This window comes from Chiloscyllium plagiosum, chromosome 32 (assembly GCF_004010195.1).
Source record: "Chiloscyllium plagiosum isolate BGI_BamShark_2017 chromosome 32, ASM401019v2, whole genome shotgun sequence".
Classification (NCBI taxonomy): Eukaryota; Metazoa; Chordata; class Chondrichthyes; order Orectolobiformes; family Hemiscylliidae; genus Chiloscyllium; species Chiloscyllium plagiosum.
The window spans coordinates 29,237,603-29,261,376 of NC_057741.1; the positions used below are offsets into that span (position 1 = coordinate 29,237,603).

At 42.8% G+C, this 23,774-nt stretch overlaps 1 protein-coding gene across 1 annotated transcript in view; it reads left to right on the forward strand.

Moving 5' to 3' along the window:
- LOC122539256 overlaps positions 1-21,145 on the forward strand; it is a 67,495-nt gene extending 46,350 nt beyond the window's left edge. Inside the window, exons 4-6 of the mRNA XM_043673957.1 lie at positions 3,468-3,573; positions 20,336-20,482; positions 21,015-21,145. Of these exons, the coding sequence (XP_043529892.1) occupies positions 3,468-3,573; positions 20,336-20,482; positions 21,015-21,145 (384 nt within the window). The remainder of the gene's footprint in view (positions 1-3,467; positions 3,574-20,335; positions 20,483-21,014) is intronic.
- Positions 21,146-23,774: the final 2,629 nt, after the last annotated feature.

The following is a 23,774-nucleotide window of genomic DNA, read 5'->3' on the forward strand; positions in this document are numbered from 1 at the left end:
CTTACCACCCCAACCTCACCAACACCTTATCAACCCCCTCCCACTTACCACCCCAACCTCACCACCACTACCTTACCACTCTCCCCCCGCTTACCACCCCAAACTCACTACCACCTCACCATCCCTACTTCACCCCCACCACTACTCCCACAGTGGTGGCATTGCCACTTTTTGAATTGAAGCTTTAAAAGGTTGTTGAGAGCACATCTCCATGTTATAGAATCATAGAGTCATACAGACAAAGGAAAACAGACTCTTTGGCCCAATTTATCCATCCTAGCCAGGTTTGCTGGTCCCATTTGCTTGCATTTGGCCCATATCCCTCTAAACCCTTTCTGTTCATATCATTCAGATGTCTTTTAAATGTTGCAATTGTACATGCATCTACCAATCCCCCTGGCAGCTCGTTTCAACCATGCCCACCCTCTGCATGAAAAAGTTGCCCTTAGGTCTCTTCTAAATCTTTTCACTGTCACCTAAAACCTATGCCATTGGCTATTGACTTTACTTAAGCCCCTCATGATTTTATAAACCTCTATAAGGTCACCCCTCAGCCTCTTACACTCTAGGGAAAAAAGTCGCAGTCTATCCAGCCTTTCCTTATAAGTCAAACCTTCCAACCTCAGTAACAATCTTTTTTGCACCCTTTCCAGCTAAATAACATCCTTTCTATAGCAGGACAACCAGAGTTTTATGCAGTATTCCAAATGTGACCTTACTAATGTCTTATACAGCTGTAACACGATGTCCCCAGTCCTGTACTCATTTCTCTGACCAATGAGGGCAAGTGTGCTACTGCCTTCTTCACTGCTCAGTCTACCTGTGATGCCAAGGTAAAACGCACCACCACCCCGAGGTTCTCTGTTCAATAACACTCCCCAGGGCCCAACCATTAACTGTCTAAGTCCTGTCTTGATTTGTCTAATCAAAATGCAACATCTCTCATTTATCTGAATTAAACTCCACTTTCCATTCCTCGCCCACTGGCCTAGTTGATCAAGATCCTGTTGAACCTTTATATTTCCTTCTTCACTGTCCACTACACCACCAATTTTGGTGTCATCTGCACACTTACTAACCATGCTTCCTACCTTCTCATCCAAATCATTTATATAAATGGCAAACAACAGTGGACTCAGCACCATTCCTTGTGGCACATTCAGGCTTCCAGTCTGAAAAACAATCCTCCACCAGCTTCTGTCTCCTACCTTCAAGCCAGTTTTGTATCCAAGTCAGCTAGCTCTCCCTGGATTCCATGTGATCTAACCTTACTAACCTGTCTACCATGCAGTTTTAGATTAGATTCCCTACAGTGTGGAGATGGGCCCTTCGGCCCAACAAGTCCACACCGAGCCTCCGAAGAGTAACCCATCCAGACCCATTTCCCTCTGACTAATGCACCTAACTCTATGGGCAGTTTAGCATGGCCAATTCACCTGGACTGCACATCTATGGACTGTGGGAGGAAACCGGAGCACCTGGAGGAAACCCACACAGACACGGGGAGAATGTGCAAACTCCACACAGACAATCGCCCGAGGCCAGAATCGAACCGAGGACCCTGGTGCTGTGTTCTTAAGGCTAAACGGATCAAAGGGTATGCGGAGAGAGTGGGAACAGGGGACTGTGTTGTTTGATCAGTTATGATCATACTGAACAAGCTGAAAGGGCCAAATGGCCTACTCATGCTCCTATTTTCTATGTTTCTAAAATATCAAAGTCTGAATGTTCGCTCAGGAGTCAGGTTCGGGACTTTAAAATGTTTCTGAACTTTGATTTTCCACCACTGCTCCCATTTCTGCCCTTGTGTCAGAGGAGAAACGAGGTGCAGCAGGAAGATTCCTTTTGTAATTTGTTCTAAATTGTGCATGTGGTGGGGAATTTTGTTTATCAATTTGGTGACTCCAGAATGTAGCCAAAATTATGTTCTCCAGCCAAAGCCTGTAGTGAAGCTGCAAGCACAGGCTGCACTTACCAATGCCTAACTCTCCTGATGCAGTCAATGATCCAGGGTCACGCAATCCCAGAATATTTCCATTCAGCTTGTGGAATTCCCACTTGTGGAAGAGAGGAAGAGTTGGAAAATCGCAATCCAAAGACCTTTCATAATGGAACTAGTCAGCTTCTGAATCAGTTTAAATGGCCCCTCGATTGCAAACTTCCACTTTGTCGTTAACTAAAACTAAAACTTGAATTTTACATGGTGGGAAAATCATAAACCATTTCATTTATAAAAATAACTCTTCTCTACATTTGCATTTATTCATTGTAAATGTAGTGGGTTGGGGAACAAAATGGGGCTGTTCAACTGGTACATGGTAAGACATCAATTTGGGAATGCAGATTCCGTTGACTTTCTGGTTGGTGGAGGAAGGTGATAAGTTATTCATGAAGACATGTTGGTAGGATGGGGGTGAAGTTGGTGCAGTCAGGAGATGGTATGGTGACCCTCCATGAATGTGTCCAACTAGAGTTAGCAACCCATTCTGAAACAGGGTCAGAGCACTGAGGCAGGACAGCACAGCATCCTACTCAGAATCTAGAATTATAGAATTCCTACAGTATGGAAAGAGACCATTTGGCCCATTGAGTCTGCACCGACACTCCAAAGAGCATCCCACCCTGTCCCCGTATTTCCCGTGGCTAACCAATTTAGCCTGGACACAATGGGCATTTTGTTTTTTCCTTTCTTTTAAAACATGGCCAATCTACCTAAGCTGCACATCATTTGACAGTGAGAGGAAACCAGGGCACCCAAAGGAAGCCCACACAGTCCCAGGGAGAATATGCAAACTCCACACACACGGAGAGTCACTCACACCTTGAATCGAACCTAGGTCCCTGGCGCTGAGTCCGCATTGTTACGCTTCTAGAGAAATGATAACTGTTCAGCAGCAGTGACAGAACATTCTCTTCTTGCGAATGACTTTATAATGCATTTTAACAATCTGCTTTCGTACCTGAAAGGTTTTCCCTCAATCACAAAAACAGATGTGTTTTTCATTAAAATCATTTAGATTAGACTAAACGGGGAGAGTAGTTTATTTCTTCTTCACAGTTACATCTCACTCAAGAAATGATAATTGATCTTCGAGATGACTTCAGGTTTCATTTTGCTTTGAGTCACCCAAGGAGCCAGTGAAAGAAATTGAGTTTCTTTGTTGAAGAGCCAGTGGTGGAATTGCTGGATTAATTTCCACCTTCAGCAAAGCAAATGTTCCCACTGAACAACCAGGGAATTGCTTGCTCTGCTACCTCACATTTACTAATCAGAACATAGAAAGGAAACTGTCACAATATATCTCAATAAAGACATAGTTCCTCTGGTACTGTGCACCAGTGCTGACTTCCAGAGATGTGACCAGGCCTGTCTATTTGTTATGCAATGGTTGTGTGGGGAGCTGGGAGGGAGAAGCCGTAGTACTGATCGTTTGTCCTTTCTCCATATGTCTTCACTGCTGTGACAGTTGCTCGAGCAGATGCCTCTCACACCGGATGGCCTGATGACTTTCCAGACATTTTGCAATGCTGTGTCATGGTTCTCCAAGGCCAGTGTCGAGACCAAACTCCGAGGTAAGGCCCACCACGTGGCTACTGGGCAAGTGTGTAAAGGACAAGAAGCATATGAGCTGGCCAGCTGATCCAGTTAAGTGAAGATGACCTTTGATGGAAGAGCGTTCTATTAATAGGTTCCTGGTGTCTTTGCTGACAGTGTTTTGAAGAATAGTCTGAGTCTGGGTGGGCTAGAGAATGGGGCTGGGTGGAAGCACGGAAGAAAATAAAACACCTTTAATTTGATTCAAACTAAAACAGATATTTGACGCACTGAAAGGCAGGAGAAAAGATTGTGTTGACAAGCAAGTACAGGTACACAGTACTTTATCCAAAATCCTTGGGGCCAGTTTTTTTTGGATTTTGGATTTTGGAATTTTTCAGATTTCAGAATAAATGACATTTCACAGTGAAATGAAAAGAATCTTACTTAACAGCAGACCCGCGTGTGACTTGTACGAGCGCTGAGACACAATTGACGCCCGCCAGTGCTGGGCCACACCGTCACATCACATCACATCTGAGTGACGTGGGTCGAGTGGGTGTGAAGCTGGGTCACCTGTTCGCACGCCAAACAACCTTATCATACAGAAAAAAACTTCATGAAATAAACTTTGGATTTTGGAGCTTTTCGGATTTCGGAATTTCGGATAAAGGATTGTGTACCTGTAATAAGTAAAACAGTGTTTGGCATCTTTGGTAGGAGGATGCAAATTGGTCCTCATTGTGCCCGTTCAGACAAGTAATGTCGATCCATATAACTAGATAAACACACAGAAGAAGGGGAAGGCAGTGGAGTAGGAGTTGCACTACAGCAGAAACTTAAGTTCAATAAAATTTGGAATTAAAAGATAGCCTTTTGGTGACCATGTAGCAAACCCATCTTGTTCACTCCTGTCCTTTAAAGGAGGAAACCCTTGCCTGGTCTAAACTGCACAGCATGATGTGATTGACTCATAACTTCTCTCTAAAACAGCCAAGCAAGCTACTCAGTATTAAGGCTTATGAGTTAATGTAATGTCTGGGCCTGTGTATAGCGGAACCTCGATTATCCGTAGGACACGGGCAGGGAGTATTTTGTTCGATTAATTGAATTTCGGATAATCGAATGCCAGACAACATAGTTTGGCTGAGCATCGGGACATTGTGATTTTGCCGGATAATCCGATATTCAGGTAATCGAATGCCGGATAATCAAGGTTCCTCTGTATTTTATATCTGCCATAATTGAGACCACTAGCAGCAGGGATTGACAGTGAGGGAAGGTGCTGAGCAGGGGAGCTTGAGCAGACTCTCTCTGGACAAGAAGGTGCATTTGTCCAGGAGAGTCCTCATGGGGAGAGAGAGAGAAAAATTTAGATTTCCTTAGACAGATGTGATACCAGATTCAATTCCATCTAATTACACTGTTTTCCTGTCTTAACCTTAATTTCCCTTAATATTTGGTGAAACAATGAGTCCCTGTTTCTTGGTCTTTAGGCTGTCCATGTGCTTAAAATCTCATATTACACACGATTGAGAAACCTGAAAGGGGAGAGTGAATATGATTTCATCAGAGTAGCAGAAATTCATATCTAGTTCCTAATATCTAATAAACCAGTTTTTGTTTGAATGCACAGTGACTCAGTAATCTCTCTGAACCAATATACAACACCCCCAACCCTCTCTCACAATTGTGACCTAACTTCAAAAGTTATGTTGTAATTAAAATTCAATAAAGCTGGAGAGAGTGCACCTTCCTTTTCAGTGCCCACTTCCCCACATAACTTATCATTGCAGTCTGGTGCTACTTCCAAGATATAAAGCTTCTGCCTGACCCTCCAGCTTAAAGAGCGACTCTCTTTGACCCAGTTCGGACGGTGAGCTACCCTTTGGCCACAAATGGGGGCCCCAGTGAAAATCACAATGAGTGACTGTTAGCCCTGCACTGCTGATTTCTGGCCCCCATGTCAACCCAACAGCAGGTATCAGAAGCTCACAGGAAAAATCCTGCCCCTCATTTTGAGAGGACCCTCAGACCCCCCGATTATTCCTCTGGTCAGTACTCATCACTTGTGCAGAAGGGTGGAATAAACCCATGGTCTAAGGATACATGTTCTCAGGCATCATGACATTTTTCTGTTGTTAGACTTAGCATGAAAGGAAATTAGCTAAGTGTGGATATTTGTCCTGTACAAAGATTGAATACTGTTGTATAGTTAGATGCTATGCTGAAAAATGTGTTGCTAGAAAAGCGCAGCAGGTCAGGCAGCATCCAAGGAGCAGGAGAATTGACATTTCGGGCATAAGCCCTTCTTCAGGGCTTCTCCTGCTCCTTTGATGCTGCCTGACCTGCTGCGCTTTTCCAGCAACACATTTTTCAGCTCTGATCTCCAGCATCTGCAGTCCTCACTTTCTCCTAGTTAGATGCTATGTTCTGTAAGAGGAGGAAAGTCGACGTTTCGGTCAAAAGCCCTCCATCAGGAACCGAAACATTGATCTTCCTGCTCTTCGGATGCTGCCTGACCTGTGTTTTTCCAGCACCAGACTTTTGACTCTAATCTCCAGCAGCTGCAGCCCTCACTTTCACTATGGTCTGTAAAGTTGAAATCTTTGCAACCTTGCCCCTAGTCACAGAGTTCCAGATAGAATATGTCTAAGATTTATGGGGAATCAAGGATTTATGGGGAAAAGGCAGGAAAGTGGAGATCAACCATGATCTTATCAAATGGTGGAGCAGTCTGGATGGGCTGAATGGCCTGTTTCTGCCCCTATGTCTTGTGGGTTTTATGACCTATCACACTTTCTGCTCAAAATATTCCAATCATTTGCTATTGAGTCTATCACAGAAGACAGGAGATTTGAGGCTATAGTTCAAGCTAGCATTTCACATCAGTGGTACTGACTTTCAAATCAGGGTCCCTCCTGCCCTCTGAGGTAGAGGTGAAAGATCCCAGTCACTTTTTTTTAGACAAAGGGAGGAACTCACTCTGGTGTCTGTTGTATGAGATAAACAGTTAACCCATTGTGCTGCAGAGCTAACATTGACCAGGACATTGGCAAAATCCACGTGCTCTTCATTGCATCCTGCCATATGGGATAGGTGGGATCTCAACATTAGCCCGCTGTGAAATGTTCATGCAGTTTTGATGTTTGGGAGGAGATGTGGGGTTGAAGGCAAGGAGGTGGGTAGGACCCCTTTTCAGGATAGTCTTGTGGTTGCTCCTGCAGCCAGGCAGGTGGCTTCACATCACTTTGGCACATAGCTTCACCAGCCCTTCCATCGAAACCAACCTCTACAAAACTGACACTAACAGGAGACCAAAACCATAACCTTCAGGCATGCACCAGCTTGCTCAGAAACAGGGTAAAGAAAACCCAAAAAATGTTGGATCCTCAGTGACTTCTATGGACTTCATTCCTTCGTTAGCCTATTTAATAATTCCAATGGCACTCTTTAATCAGTAGTAACATATGTGCTTATGAAATAATAAAAAAAAATTAAAAGTGCATCTATTATTCCATTCTCAATGAAAAAAAACTGTTAATCATTGTTGGAAATATTTAAATATATTTATATGTTTTACATAGTTCTTCCAATTTTGAATTAAAGCTTTATAATAGATTTTTTTCTGATTAAATACAGAACAGGGAACGTTATCCATTCCCACAGTCAGTATGGTAGAAACCTAAATATTTCTAAACTAGCACAAATTTAGTTACATTTGACCTATTTTTACACATAAGGAAAAATAGACATATTTCAAATGCCAACACCTTGCTCTGAAAGGACATAACAATTCCAAGTCCTATGGTATTCTTGATCCAGCAAGATCATGCTTAGTTGTATGAGATTTAAGTTGTTCAAACAGCATAGAATAGTCTTTCCCTGCTGCACCATCCGTTGCTTAGCAACTCTGTCTGACTCTTACAAAATACCAATTAGGATGACACAGTTGTCATCAGTCAAAATTAAATTAACAAAACTTCTCCCTCTTTAAAGGGGCACAAATCAATAAACTCAAATTTATGAATGAAACAAAAGGACACTTACTGAATTAAATCACAATCCTGCTGTCACCTGTCCATGACAGCCCGTCCGGTTTGGGGAAGGCCTTAAGCCTAACTACATTCCACATGAGGATATAGCAGTGTAACCATGGCAGCCAGCCTGGCTGCATAACTCATTACCCAAGCCCTGCCCAGACTTCTGGTTGGACACTTTTGCCAGACCAAGAAGCAGTCCCACCAACAGGTCTCACACAAGGTGACAGATAATGAAAACTGGGAACAAGGCCTCCATCACAGGGTAGAAGAGGGTCTGCACTCTCATATGTTGGGAGTATCAGTGAGATGATGATAGTTTGTAATCCAGAGATTCATGAGAGAATACTTGCTCAAATCCCAACATGGAAGCTGGTGAATTTACATTCAATTACTAAATAAATTAACTTAATTAATAAAAATTTGACTTTGAAAGCTAGTCTCAGAAATGGTACCATGAATCCATCATTAATTTGTCTTAAAAACACAACTGGTTCACTAATGCCCTTTAGGGAAGGAAATCTGCCAATCTTACATAGGTCTGGCCTACATGCAATTATGCTCTAAAATAACCTATCAAGCCACTCAATTCAAGGGTAATTGGGATGGCAATAACATCCACAACTAGTGAAAGAATTAGTGCAGAAGGAGCACACAGTTTGAATATAGATTAGATTACTTAGCTTTTATTGTGATTGGCCCATGTCTGGTTAAGTTACAGGTGGCTAAGATAGGAAAAGCAAATGGAAAGAGGTTTGTCTTCAGACATTTATTGACCCATAAGGATTTTATTGTCAAAGCTTTATATTCAATAGAATTCTCTACACTTTGATTGGATTGACTTGCACATGGTTGATTTTTGCCTTCACTGCTTGGGAGGTATCCTGGGAGAATGATGTGCCCACCTGGTTATCATTCTGTACTTAGACCAGAGAGAATATCCAATCTAATAGAGAGAATGGGGCTGAAAAGAGAGATGGAAATTTGGAAGAGAGGGGCTATCAAATCGAAATAAATCTGAGAAGTGTCAGTTTCTGCATGGTAATATTTCAAGAGGTTACAATTATGGCATGAAGTGAATTAGTTAAAAACAAATGAACACTACCTCACCATTCTGCTACTGTCCCCACCCCACTCCCCTCCCCCCCTTTTATCTGTAACTCGCCCTACCCGCACATCTAGTCGTAAACAAGGGATATACCCGAAAGATTGACTTCTCCATCTCCTCATGCTGCCTGGCTTGCTGTGTTCTTCCAGTCTCCTGTTTGTCTCCGAAGGAGATTCATGGTCAGAGCTAGAATTTGAGCTCAATCAAAGGCAAAAGAAGCAGCGAGGCTTCCAAATTTACTCTGTCTCTATCATACCAACTCAGTGTCACCTGTCTGAGGCAGAAGAGTGTTACTTAGACCCAAATCACATGAGTTTATGCAAGTTTGGTCATCCTATTTATCCTAGTTGGGAGTCAAGAACCAGAGAACATAGTCTCAGGATATGAGATAGACCATTTAGGACTGAGCTAAGAATCATAGAGTCATACAGCACGGAAACAGACCCTTCGGTCTAATTCGTCCATGCCGGCCAAGTTTCCCAAACTAAACTACCTGTAGTCCCATTTGCCTACATTTGGCCCATATCCCTCTATTCGTATAACTGTCCAAATATCCTTTAAATAATGTAACCACACCTGCATCTAATATTTCCTCAGGCAGTTCATGAGGAAATGTCATTTTTATTAAATTGTAGTGAGCCTGTGGAATTTTTCATCATGGAAGGCCAAGTCATTGAGTATATTTAAGAAAGACATAGATTATTTTCAGATTTTAAAGGCATCAAATGGAATGGGGAGGAAGTGAGATGATGGCAGTGAGATAGAGGATCAGCCATGATCATATTAAATAGCAGAGCAGGCTCGAAGGGCGGAATGGCCTACTCCTGTTCTTAGTTTTTATGAAAATTGAATGAACAAAGGCTAAATCTATTTAGCCATTCTCAATGTCAACTTCTTCATCCCTAGTGAATCACTTTTGAACAGTCCCTGATGCCAATATATTGTTTCATAAACACAGAGACCAAGACTAGATTAGATCACTTACAGTGTGGAAACAGGCCCTTCGGCCTAACAAGTCCACGCCGACCCTCTGAAGAGCAACCCACCCAGACCCATTCCCCTACATTTACCCCATAACCTAACACTTCGGGCAATTTGCACATTTTTGGACTGTGGGAGGAAACCCACACAGACACGGGGAGAATGTCCAAACTCCACACAGACAGTTGCCTGAGGCGGGAATTGAACCCGGGTCTCTGGCGCTGTGAGGCAGCAGTGCTAACCACCGTGCCGCCAACAGTACTCCTTTGTGTCCTCACCAGTACCCTATCAGTCAGAACAAGACTTCCCCATTTTTTATTTCCCAATCCCTAGCATCAATAGTTAAACTTCCAATTTGCCTTCTTTACTCACTTGGTTTGTGACACCAGCTGATCACTGTCTGGACATCGATCCCAGTGCACGTGACAAACAGGCTTTCCCAATCATGCAGGAAAATGATTAAAGGCAATAGCAGAACTTGAAAAGCAGACAAAAGCAAAGTGGACAAAAATGTGATGAGGTGGTGTGTGTCTGTCACCTCAAATCCAACTGGAAAATGATTGTGATTGGCACAAGTTAAGGAGTACTTGCTACCGAGACAAACTTTCAAGTGTGTAATTGATCTGGCATGTCAACAAGGTCTTTTTTTTAACCAAAGTATTTTACTTTTTTTTTTATTTGGATCATGAAGATGAGATATTTTAAAAGTAACCATCATCCCAGAAAGCTGCTCTCTCCTGACAGAGAGAGAGAGATGACTGGAGGTGAGTCTAAGATTAGATTACTTTCAGTGTGGAAACAGGCTCTTCGGCCCAACAAGTCCACACCGACCCTCCAAAGAGCAACCCATCCTGACCCATTCCCCTACACCTAACTCTACGGGCAATTTAGCATGGCCAATTCATCTGAATGACACAGGTTTGGACTGTGGGAGGAAACCCACGCAGACACTGGGAGAACGTGCAAACTCCACACGGACAGTTGCCCGAGGCAGGAATTGAACCCGGGTCTCTGGCTCTGTGAGGCAGCAATGCTAACCACTGTGCCACCGTGCCACCCTAAGGTCAGCACACCACAGGCAAAGGAGAAGAAGTTGAGAAGGTGGTACCTTCATGGTGACCTCATTTAGTGCATGAATTGAACCTATACAGTTAGCATCACAAGCCAGCCATCCAGCCGACTGAGCTAACTGACCTCCAGCAGGAATGGAACACACGAGCTGTTGTAAGAATCAACCACTTCTTAGATCAGGTGAATCACAGGCAGCCACTGATGTAGGTCTTTTCTCATCAACCTGTTCAGAGTTCTTCTTACGGACCTTCAGGACAGGTTTATTTTTATTCATTCACAGAATGTGGACGTTGTTGGCTAAGCCAGCACTTATTGCCCATCCCAAAGTCCCAGAGGGCAGATTCAACCACATTACTGTGGGTCTGGAGTCACATGTAGGCCAGACCAAGTAAGGATGGCAGTTTCCTTCCCTAAAGGACATTAATGAACCAGGTGGGATTTTGATTCACGGTCATCATCAGATTCTTAATTCCAGATATTCATTGAATTCAAATATCACCATCTGCCATCATGGGATTTGACCCAGCTGACCAGAACATTCCCTGGGCATCTGGATTGATAGTCTATTAATAATACTACTTGGCTATTGCCTCCTGTTATGGATAGGAGTTGAACCCAGGCTTCTGGTTCAAAGGTAAGGACACAACCACTACACCACAGGTCTCCATCAAATCCCACTATGCTGCATTTACCTTGTAGCTGTTTTCTGGCAAGTAGATATTTTCAATCAACCTGTTGCAACACACCTCTGGAGGAGGTGGGGCTTGAACCTGAGTCTCCTGTCTCAAAGCTAGGACACTACTACTGTGCCATAAGAGTCCCCTGTTGTTAACAAAGGTCCTGATTGTGTAAATCTGCAGCAGATGATCCTCTCAGGATAGTGGAGTGCAGCTAATTAATGTAAACCAATTGCCTTTATTTTCTGGTTCAAGTAAACAATGCTATTGAATCAGTGAATCACCCAGAGCAGCTGCACTGCCTGAAAGGAAAGATAATGCTTTGTCACTCAAGATTTTAATCGATTGTCTAAAGTCAGATTAGAGAACAGTCAAATAGGTAAGAGCTATGTGAGCAACAGTGACTGGTAGAAAGTGATTATGCTAAACGACATTGCATTTATATTCCATTGTACTCAATAAAAGAAAGACTTGCTTTAATAATATAGTTAGAGACACACAAGTACGCAAAATAAAACTAATTATATAGAAGTGTGTGTATAAAACAAACTCTTGTCCGATTAAAATCTTCCATGGAATCCCAATAAACAATTTAGTAATGTGATCCATCAACAACTTGCATTTATATCAAACATTTTACAGAATAAAACATTTCCAAAGGTCCTCACAGTGTTATAAACATTATTGCACACCAGGCTGCATAAGCTTCTTTTAGGCTGGATGTTCAAAGAGGTGAGTGATAGGGAGTGAGTTAAATGAAGGAAGCGGTGGTGTGGCTGAGAGGTTAAGGGTGTGTGTTCCAGTGACAAGCGCCTGAGCAGCTGAAGGCACAGCCATAGAGTTGGAATGATTATAACTGGGGATACTGAAAAGGCCTGAATTACATGAGTGCAGATAGCTTGGAGGCCTCTGAGGCTGCCGGAGATTGTGGGGAGGAACTTGAAAACAACTACCATAACTCGATTCACAGGAGACCCACTCACAAATTCATGTTAAGTTGTAGCAAAGAAAGCCCCAGTTTAATCCAATTGGCTGACACACTTTGGAGAGGTGATGGCCTAGTGGTATTATCGCTGGACTAATGTTCCAGGGAGCCAGGTTTGAATCCTGCTATGGCAGATAGTGGAATTTAAATTCAATAAAAATCTGGAATTAAGAGTCTAATGGTAACCATTAAATCAATTGTCATGAAAACCCTATCCAGTTCACTGATGTCCTTTCGAGATGGGAACTGCCAACTTACCTGGTCTGGCCTACATGTGACTCCAGACCCACAGCAAAGTGGTTGACTCTTAACTGCCCCCTAGGATGAGCAAGAAATGTCGGCCTCATCAGGTGAATGAATTTTTTAAAAAGCAGTGAATATGTGAAAAGCCTCCTTATCTTTCACACTTTCCGATGGCTCAACGTTGAAAAGTGTTAGGAGTTAACTCTGAAAAACGCTCAGTAATCTCTTCCTGCTTAGCTCGCTGTCTTTGCACAAGTCTGCCATTTCATTGGTGCGTTCAAACATTTTTCCCATCATTCCTCACTGCAGTGTGAAGTCCCATGTCATGTCTACAGCCTTTGTGGCTACAGCCAGGGAAACTGATTATTGAGCAAGTAGGCAATGTAGGGGAGCAACACCAGGGACCTGGACTCAGTTCCACCTTCAGGTGACTGTCTGTGTGGTGTTTGCACATTCTCCCCGTGTCTGCATGGGTTTCTGCCAGATGTGCTGGTTTCCTCCCACAGCTCAAAGATGTGCAGATTAGGTGGATTGGACATGTTAAAATTGCCCCACAGTGCCCAGGGATGTGTGGATTATTCATGGGGTGTACAGGGTGGGTGTTGGTGGAATGCACTTCAGTGTGGATTTGATGGACCTAATGGCCTGCTTCCACACTGTAGGGATTCTATGATTGATTGGTTGACCTAGTCTCATATTCTTTCATTGATAATTTTGTCCAGCTTTTTAAGTCTCAAAATTGCTGATGTCCTCCAGGGATTGTCATTACTGCGTGGATTCAATCATCACATTTACAAATCATCGTGGCTTCTTCACCTTTCTTTACACAGGGAGTGTTGACTTTTCAGTGCCATTTGTGCTTCACTCATGGGATGTGGGCATCACTGGCTGCCCATCCTTAGTTTCCTCTGACAAGATGGCGGGGAACTGCTTTGTGAAACCACTGCAGTCCATTGGATGGTTGGACACTCTCTATGCTATTAGGGAAGGAGTTCAGGATTTTGACTCAGCGGCAATGAAGGAACAACGATATATTTCCAAGTCAAGATGGTGAGTGGCTTGGAGGGGAACTTGCAGGTGGTGGTGTTTGCATGTATCTGCTAACCTTCTCCTTCTGGATGGCAGTAACCAGAGATGATAAGGGAGCTGCTGATGAGCCTTGGTGAATTTCTTCACTGCATCTTGAGGCTGGTACACACTGCTGCTACTGAGTGTCAGTGATGGAGGAAGTAGATGTTGGTGGATGTGGTGCCAGGCAAGCTTATTGCATTGTCCTAGTTGGTGTCAAACTTCTAGAGTGCTGTTGGAGCTGCTTATCCAGGCAAGTGGATAAGCACTCCTGACTTGTGCCTTGTAGAAAGTAAATGGATTTTGGGACCATTAGTTACCCACTGCAGAATTCCTCTCCTCTGACCTTCTTTTGTGGCTGCATTATTTATATGAATCAACCAGTTCAGTTTCTGAAGCCCAGGATGTTGATCGTGGGGTATTCAGTGATGATAATGCTGTTGATTCTCAAGAGGCAATGCTTAGATTTTCTCTTGTTAGAATTGGTCATTGCCTGGCATTTGTGTGGCGTGAATATTACTTGGCACTCCACACCCTGAACTTGGACCTGGTGCAGGTAGGGCTTCATTCGGCTATGGACTGCTTCAGTAAAGGAGGAGTCACCATTTGTGCTGAACATTGTACAATCATCAGTAAACAGTCACACTTCTGATCTTATGATGGAGGGATGATCATTGATGATGCAGCTGAAGTTGGCTGGACAGAGAATCCTTCCATGGCTTTGGAGTGGACATGTCTTACCTCTAACAATCACAGTCATTCTCCTTTCTGCCAGGTATGACTCCAGCCAGTTGAATGTTTTCCCCCTGATTTTTTTTTATAATTCACTCACAGGATGTGGGTGTCTCTGACTAAGCCAGCATTTATTGCTCATCCCTAATTGCCAAGAGGGCAGTGGAGAGTCTACCAAATTGCTGTGGGTCTGGAGTCACATGTAGATCAGACCATACAGTTATACAGCACGGAAACAAATACTTCAGTCCAATTCATCGATACAGATCAGACATCCTAAGTGAATCTAGTCCCATATCCCTTGGCCCATATTCCTATTCATTTACTCATCCAGATGCCTCTTAAATGCCATAATTGTTCCAGCCTCCATCACTACCTCTGACAACTCATTCCATGTACGCACTACATTTTGCATGAAAGCGTTGCCCCTCAGGTCCCTTTTAAATCTTTCCCCTCTCACCTTAAACCTATGCTGTCAGGTTTTGGACTTCCCTACCCTAGGGAAACAAAGTTAGCTATTCACCCTTACCATCAGGATTTTATAAACCTCTATAAGGTCACCCCTCAGCCTCCAATGCTCCAGAGTAAATAGCCCTAACCTATTCAGCCTATCCCACTAGTTCAAACTCTCCACTCGTGGCAATATCTTTGTAAATCTTTTCTGCATCTTCTCAAGTTTAACAGCATCTTTCCTATAGCAGGGAGACCAGAATTGAATGCAATATTCTAAAAGTGGCCTAACCAATATCCTGTACAGCCACAACATGGCCTCCCAATTCTTATGCTCAATGCATTGACCAATATAGGGTAAGGATGACAGATTTCCTTCCCTAACAGACATTATTGGGATGTTCCTCAACAATCGACAATGGTTTCACGGTAGTCATTAGAGATTTAATTCCAGATTCTTTATTGGATTCAGATTCCATGATCTGCCATAATGAGGGGCCTTGGCACATTAGCTGTGATTCTGGATTAGTGGTCTAAGCAATAATATCACAAGGCCTTTGCCTCCCCATCTCCATTGTCTCGGATTTTGGCATGACCCATTGGTGCAGCCATGACGCCAAGGGCAATCATCAGTTGGTGCAAACAATAACCAGTGACCCTTCCTTGCTTCAATTTTCACCGTTACAAGTTCCACCTCTAAACGTTAAGGATCGATCTGGTAAGAGACAGCAAAACAGTCTGACTTCATCCACACTAAAAATGTTTCTTGGCACATGCTCTTTCAGGACGTGGGATGAGAGCATTGTGACATTGTCACTGGAAGCCTGCTGGTAATTTCACACTCCGGCATTGCTAGAGTTGGCTCTGATTGATTGACACATCACATGACAACCTCAAACTGGTTTGACTTGTCAGGAGTTACCAGTCTGGAATTTCAGATTATCGCGGATTTCCTTCTATTTGATTTCCAATTCTGCCAGCTGGAATGTCCGAGAAGTTCAGCACAAGAGAAATTTTGGGGTAGCCAAATTGCAGTATATGACAGTTGTAAAATCAAAGTTTTGCCCAGTGGGAAATCAGTGCTGATCAGCAAGCAGAGGAATCTTGATGCATGGGAGTCAGTGCTTGGAGGAACTAGGAATAGAGTTTTGAATACGCTCAGGTTTATAGAGGTGGATGAAGAGAGACCAGCCAAGAGTGTAATGGAATCGACAAGTGTGAAAGCAATAAAGGCTTGACTAAGGATTCCAGCAGATGAGCTGAGACTGGGACAGAAAATGAACAATCAGAGTGATGGTATGGATGTGCTTTCAGAAATGTATTTTTGAGGTAAATAGGACACATTTGAGAACAGTGAATAATAATGCTAATAATGTGTGCAAAAAGGTCACTGGTGTCAGAAAAGAATCAGTGCCTTTAGTAATGAGGAGTGCATTATATTCTAATTCTAATATCTGGTAGCGTGAAATTATGTATTTGGGAAACAAACTCATAGAAGTAATTATTCTGAATGGGAGCCAACTTGATGCTGTGAATGGACAGAAGAATTTTGGGGCTCGGTTTTTCAGGTCTTTGAAGATACATCAGCAACTCAGAGCATGCAATGTCAAATTCTGTGAGTTTTCTTATTACAGGAGAAATAAGGGCCAAATGTTCTTGGCAATCCTACCTATAAAGTGAATAAATCCCCGATCAAGGTATCGTTCTATCAGTGCTCTAGCTAAAGGCAAGTCTTTGACTCATTGTCTGTTGATACATCGTCCTGAGCCACAAGAAAGGCAACTTTGGCCAGTGGTGACTTGCCATCACCTTCTGCTCTCAGGGACAAGGCTAGCTGCCAGGTGTACCTCTAGCAGGACAGACCCATGCTGTTGGCATCAATCTGAACCAAGTGCCAGCTGTCTACCCAACTGAACTAACTGGCCCTCAGTTGGAGTACACAGATTAAGGAAAAGAAATAAGTGTGTTAACTCAAGAGCTATGTTATCTAAGGTACTAGACATCAACCACATGAGGCTACCAGATTCCGTTGCTGATCAATAAGTTAAAATAAACGGCATTTAGTTATTTGTCCTTATTTTATGTATATGAACTTGAACATTTCTTAGCTTGTTGATAAAAGGGCAAGTCATAAAGCAAAGTATTTTGAGTGTCCTAAATGGGAGTGAGTTGTGAGTAACTCTCTCAGTTCCTACTTGGCAGTAGATATGTGTTCAGTATTCATGAAGTATATTTACCTGAAATTGTGTAGATGGGTTTAAGGGGTTAATGGATCTGTTTAAAGAGGTGACATCAAGGCCACATCTCTAGCTGATCAGCATTTTTTGTTAGAATACACCACTCTAAAAGATATTCTGGTGATTTTGGGGAATGAAGACTGTCGCTTTCTTTCAAATAATCTATGTCACTCTGTCAGCAAACAAGAGCTTTTATTCCACAAGACAGAAAACAAAAGCAAGAGAGAGACACAACATGCTCCAGAAAGTAGCAGCAAACTCCCTTCACAACTGAGGGAAAGTGTTTGGGAATAAGACCAGTTAAAGTCCCATTTGTGGTTTCATTTGGATTTCTGGGGAATAAAAACCTTTTGCAGCATCACACACTAGTGTCACCATAGCAACGCTAACCAGATTACAGCAAGGTCACAAAGACTGATTTAACAGGAAATCTCTTGCTAGTTTTCTTACAGAACAAGGGCAGAAGGAAGACAGGTAACAAGAACTTAAACAGAGGCTAAATCAATGCATAAGAGCAAAGAGCCAGACTGCAGAAGGCAAAGATGAGCGGAAAGAAAAATGGAAGAGAATGGAAAATAATAAGTTTTACTTATTTAGTCCCTTTCATGACTCTACAGCATGCTTCATGGCGTTTTATTTATTTTTGGAATGAAGTCACTGTTGCAATGAAGTGAATCATTGCAGCCAGTTTGCACATAGCAAGACCTCACAAAAACAGCTGTGAGATAAATGACCAGCAACCTGTGCTTTTTGTGATGTTGCATTAGGGATAAAATGTTGACCAGGATACCTGTAAAGATTCACCTCTTCATAGAGAGAGTGCCATGGGAGCATGGACATCATTTGAGACATTGGAGTGCAGTTCACTGTTCCTTGAAAGTGGAGTTGTAGGTAGATAGGATAGAGAAGGCGGCATTTGGTACACTTGCCTTTATTGGTAAGTGCATTGAAAATATAGGAGTTGGGAGGTCATGTTGCGGCTGGACAGAACATTGGTTAGGTCACTATTGGAATGTTGTGTGCAATTCTGGTCTCCCTCCCATAGGAAGGATTTTGTGAAACATGAAAGGGTTCTGAAAAGATTTACAAGGATGTTGCCAGGGTTGGAGGGTTTGAGCTATAGGGAGAGGCTGAATAGGCTGGGGCTGTTTTCCCTGGAGCGTCGGATGCTGAGGGGTGACCTTATAGAGATGTATAAAATCATGAGGGGCATGGGTAGGGTAAATAGACAAGGTCTTTTCCCTGCATTGGGGGAGTCCAGAACTAGAAGGCATAGGTTTAGGGTGAGAGGAGAAATATTTAAAAGCGACCTTAGGGGCAACGTTTTCACACAGAGGGTAGTGCATGTATGGAATGAGCTGCCAGAGGAAGTAGAGAAGGCTGATACAATTACAACATTGCAAAGGCATCTGGATGGATACATGAATAGGAAGGGTTTAGAGGGATATGGGCCAAGTGATGGTAAATGGGATGAGATTAGTTTCGGATATCTGGTTGGCGTGGATGAGTTGGACCGAAGGGTCTGTGTCTGTGCTGTATATCTCTATAACTCTATGGCTGTATCTCAGTATGATGTCTCACCTTAAAAGTGGTACCTCCACAACCTTTCCTCCTTACAGTTCCAGAGAGTCAGGCTGGATCCCATTCTCAGCTCTCCAGAGGGCGCTGTGAAAATTACACTGTGAGGCATTTGATGATAATTGGAGGTGCACTTGTGGACGCACAGGACTGGCTGTGACCCATTCTCTGGGCTGCAGAGGCATAGGCAGTGTGTTCACCACATACGTTGTTGGCTTGTGATGCAAGACTGAGATTGACATGGTGCACTACAGCAATATCTACGTCCCCTTTTTCTTAGATTAGATTAGATTCCCTACAGTGTGGAAACAGGCCCTTCGGCCCAACCAATCCACACCGACCCTCCAAAAAGCAACCCACCCAGACTCATTTCCCTCTGAATGATGCACCTAGCACTATGGGCAATTTTAGCATGACCAATTCACCTGACCTGCACATTTTTGGACTGTGGGAGGAAACCAGAGCCCCCAGAGGAAACCCACGCTGAAACGGGGAGAATGTGCAAACTTCACACAGACAGTCGCCCAAGGCTGGAATCGAACCTGGGACCCTGGTGCTGTGAGGCAGCAGTACTAACCACTGAGCCACTGTGCTGCCCCGTCTGGGGATTGTTAACCAGCAAGGAAAGTTGCCTACTTGTTTCTCTAGTACCACATGGCACTTACAGTACAGGCATACCAATGAGTGAGCACTAAGAGAGGAATTGTGACATGCAGCCTGCTCCAATTTGTAAGCTGGGTGCCTGTTACTAGATGCAAACTGCAGGAGCCTTTCAATGCTAGTTGCTGGTGGGCCCTTGCACACAAGTCACTGTTTCCTAGATGGTCTGCCAGTGGGGCAGTCAGATATCATGATGGTCACGAGGAGTGGCAAAGATCAGATGCCTATGTCAATAGACGAGAGATGCACATGACTGGTGCCTTGAAATGCTGTTTGTTACTGCTCCACATGGAGGGTCTCATAGAATCACAGGTTCTCTATAGTGTGAGAGCAGGCCATTTGGCCCATTAAGTCGACACTGACTCTCCAAAGAGTATCCTACCCAGAACTACCCCTGTAACCCTGCATTTCCCATGGCCAATTCACCTAGCCCACATCTCTGGATGCTACAATGCATTTTAGCCAATCCACCTAACCTGTACCTCTTTGGACTGTGGGAGGAAGCGACACTTGCCCCAAAATGTTAACACTGATTTCTCTCCACAGATGCTGCCGGACCTGCTGAGCTTTTCCAGCAATTTCTGTTTTTGTTTTCAAGAATGAGTTAGATATAATTCGTAGGGCTTAAGGAATCAAAGGATATGGGGAGAAAGTGGAAACAGGGTATTGAGTTAAACTACAATTGTAATGTTGCAGCAAATGTTATGAGGCAACATAAAAACATTGAAAATCGGAGCTAGAGTAAGCCATTCTGATATCCCATATTCCTAAAGTGTGACTCCTGTTTGGGCTCCCCAATCATTGGAGGACATCTTTTCTGTGATTACCGGATCTAGTCCTCTTAGAATTTTATACGTTTCTTTGATATTCCACCCCAAACTCTTCTAAACTTCCTGGGGGGTTAACAGTTCTACAAGGGCAACCAAAACAAATTTCCATTCTGCTAACATTATGATGTTTCTTTGTGCAGCACTGCACCAGACATTGACTTTCAAAAGCCCACTCAACCAAGATGCACTCCAACCACTTCTGCAGGATGTCTACCCCAGTGAGCCTTCAGAGACCATCTCACAGCTCTCACAGCTTTTAATGAGCGAAGTTGATAGGAAGCGTCAAGGTAAGGTGATTCCCTTTTCAGCAGTAATAGTCCCAGTGCTAAAGCTGAACCTGTAATATTTCATTGGGGAGAAGCAATCAAGGTTAATCGTCTAGAGCAAGGGGATCTCACATTATCAGTCACTCTTTCTGGGAAGTAAAGTTGATTTCAGTCCAAGCCACTTTTGATGGGGTCAAGTGAAGTCACTGAGCTATCAATCTGCCTCTCAAATGATATCAGCCTACGTCAAAACAAATCCACAATTTACTGCCGTCATTGTTGGGTTATAAAGAAAATCCATCACGGCTAAAAAATGTGAAGCGAAGAGAAAATATGCTGGAGGTGCACATCCAAGAAATCAGTGCCTCAGGGAAAAAACAGATTAATGCTAGAAACGTGATTATTGCTTTACTTGTGATTAGTTTGAAGCTACCTGGATCCAGAATCCCCTCTCCCTCCTCCAAGGCTCTGCCTAAAACCTATACCTCTTCCTCCAAGCTTTTGGTTGTCTTTCCTAATGAATCCTAACCCTTGGTTTTTTTTTTCGATAAAGCTGGCATGAAGCATGAATTTTCTGAAGATGTCATTGCAGGAGAAGGTGACAAGGGAGGTTTAGAGCAGCAAAAAAATGGAGCTGAGATGCAGAGCAGTCAGAATAGCAGTGGAACTGGGTTGGGAGGCTGAATAGCATACTCTTAAACAGAGGGTGGGCCAAATCATAAAACCAATTATTCTAAAATTTCACCTGTTTCACCGGGAAATGGTGGTGTGGTCGGAATATCGTGAGACTAATAATCAAGAGGCACATGTGTTCAAGCTCAAACTCAATTTGTTTGAATTAAGTACAGTTCAATGAATCATATCTGGAATTGAATGCAATGCCTAGTGATAGTGACTGGCCTGAGTTAATACCATGACCCCACTCAGTGTTGTTAAGTCCTCATGGATTTTGCCTCCCTTGATATCTGGGTGTCTAGGTTCAGTCCTTCAACTTAGAGGCTGCTTTCTTTGATTAGGCTCCCTGTTCCAAGTCTGCTGAATCTCTTTCACTGCCTTTTTTTTGATATTCGCTCATGGGACATGGGCGTCCTGGCTGGCCAGTATTTATTGTTTCCCTTAGTTGCCCTTGAGAAGATGGTGGTGAGCTGCCTTCTTAAACCACTGCAGTCCTTATCTAAGAGCCACGATTGTCTGACTCTCAGGAGACCCAACAACTCTGATTTGCACATTAGTATACAGAATAGCTGCCTTTGTGTTATAGCTCCTGAGTAGAGTCTTCCCATCCTCTCTTCAGAGTCTCTCTAGCATGTGACTGCTGTTGTCAGAGTTAGATCATCATCATCTCAATAAAAACTGCATTCCCAATACACTACTGTGACCATGCAACTTTGTAAATAGCCATAAAAACCATCTGGCTTACTAATTTCCTTTAGTGAAGGGAATCGGCCATCCTTACCCAGTCATGTCAACAGAGTTAGCAAAGTCAGTAGAGAGGTCACCCTCCCTATTCATATCAAACCTGTAACCACAACTCTGATTAAGGTGCTCCTCTGACACTTTTCTGCCTCCTGCACCTAGAAAATGGGATTTTTGCTCACCAAGAAAAGAAACAAAGCAACTAAATAAACAAACGACAGCATCTTAAGAGGCACTGTAACAAAAACAAAGGAAACTCATATTCAAATTAAATGTTGATAACACAACAGCCCTTGTGGTGCCCATCAATCATGGAAAGCCCCAAACATTTTTATGTTTCTTTTCTACCATACTATCGCCTAACTGCAGTAGTGGAGTCCCTTTTTACTTTTATTTTCTTCCAGCTCTCGGAGTGAATAGGATGTCTAACACTTCTGTTTTTTTTTAACAGAACTCCTGTTCGCTTTTTTTGTAGTGCTTATTTTTAACAAAATGTTCAATTGTTTTCCCCTTTTTACCCCATACTACCGCCGAACTGCGATAGTGCTTATTTTTCTCCCAGCACCCATGTTGTGTGTGTGCAGGTGTGAGACACAGTGAAAGACACAAGGTGTACGAATCTTTATTCAAATTTCCATCACTGGAGTCTCTTTTTATTCTGTCTTGAACAATTATTTAAAACAAATTAAACTAAACAAGGAACAGCCATTTAAAGGGGCCCTGTAACAAAAGTCAAATCCTCAAATGAAATAAACATTAAAATGTCACGTGGGACAGAGGAGACCAGCTCGTGTCTTACCTGCCAGTCACAGAAGGCTTTAAAATAAAGAGGCTTTTTCATTTTTGTTTTGGAGTACCAACCACCAAGTAGTCCATTGACAAATTAAACAATTAACTACCCACTAGGGGCAGAGCAGCAGCAGCAAGAATAATACCAGGGTAGGAAGCAAGTAAAGGGATTAAATTGAAATGGAATTACAACGATAGATAACACACCCCAAAGCCCACAGTGTCTACCTAGAATGCCTTTTTATATACTTTCGGAAACCAAATTTAAATTAAACTAAATTAAAAGTTAGCAATCCACTTAAAGAGGCAATATAACAAAGTCAAACATTCAAATGAAACATTCTAATTGAAATGAAATGTCATTGCCGGGAGAGATAATACATTTCAGCCCCACTGTGCTAACTGTCACAGAAGTCCCAATCAGAAAAGCAGACACCACATGCTCCCTCGCCAAGGACATCAAGCTGCAAGTCCCTTTTCATAGCTGTTCAAAATGCTTTATAAATTAATACTGCTGACCTGTTCATACTTAACCTTACCAATATAGTTAACATCATATTAAGCAGAGCCTCAGATTAACATGTCTTCCAAAAGATAGTTCCTCTGGCAATGAAAGACTCTCACACCAAGATGCTGTCTGAGATTGTACACCAAAGTGCTGGAGCAGAGTTTGAACCTATAACTGTCTGAATCAGATTTAAGAATGCTATCACTGAGTTAAAGCTGGTGATTCAGTTTGCTTGTGTCTAATATAAGTTTAAAACATCAACATCGCTTTCATGACTTTGGTCTGCTGTCAGAAACAGATGGTGAGCAGAAGCCAGGTGCTCTCCCACAGGGAAAGAAATTGGAAGAGAAGAGATCCTAACCTGATCTTCCTTATCTCATAGTGTTTGGGTCACAAATCAGCAAGGGCAAGCTGCTAGGAATCGGGTCAAAGAATAGCGCAGGCAAGTCTAAGGGAGAAAAGATTAAAATAGTAACAAGGGAAAGAATATGACAGGGCAGTGTTCATTAAAAAATATAGTTATGATGACTAATGTGCCTGGTGCAGACATGTAAGATTATTAACTTTTAGTTTGAATTTGTAAAATGAGAGACTGAATTA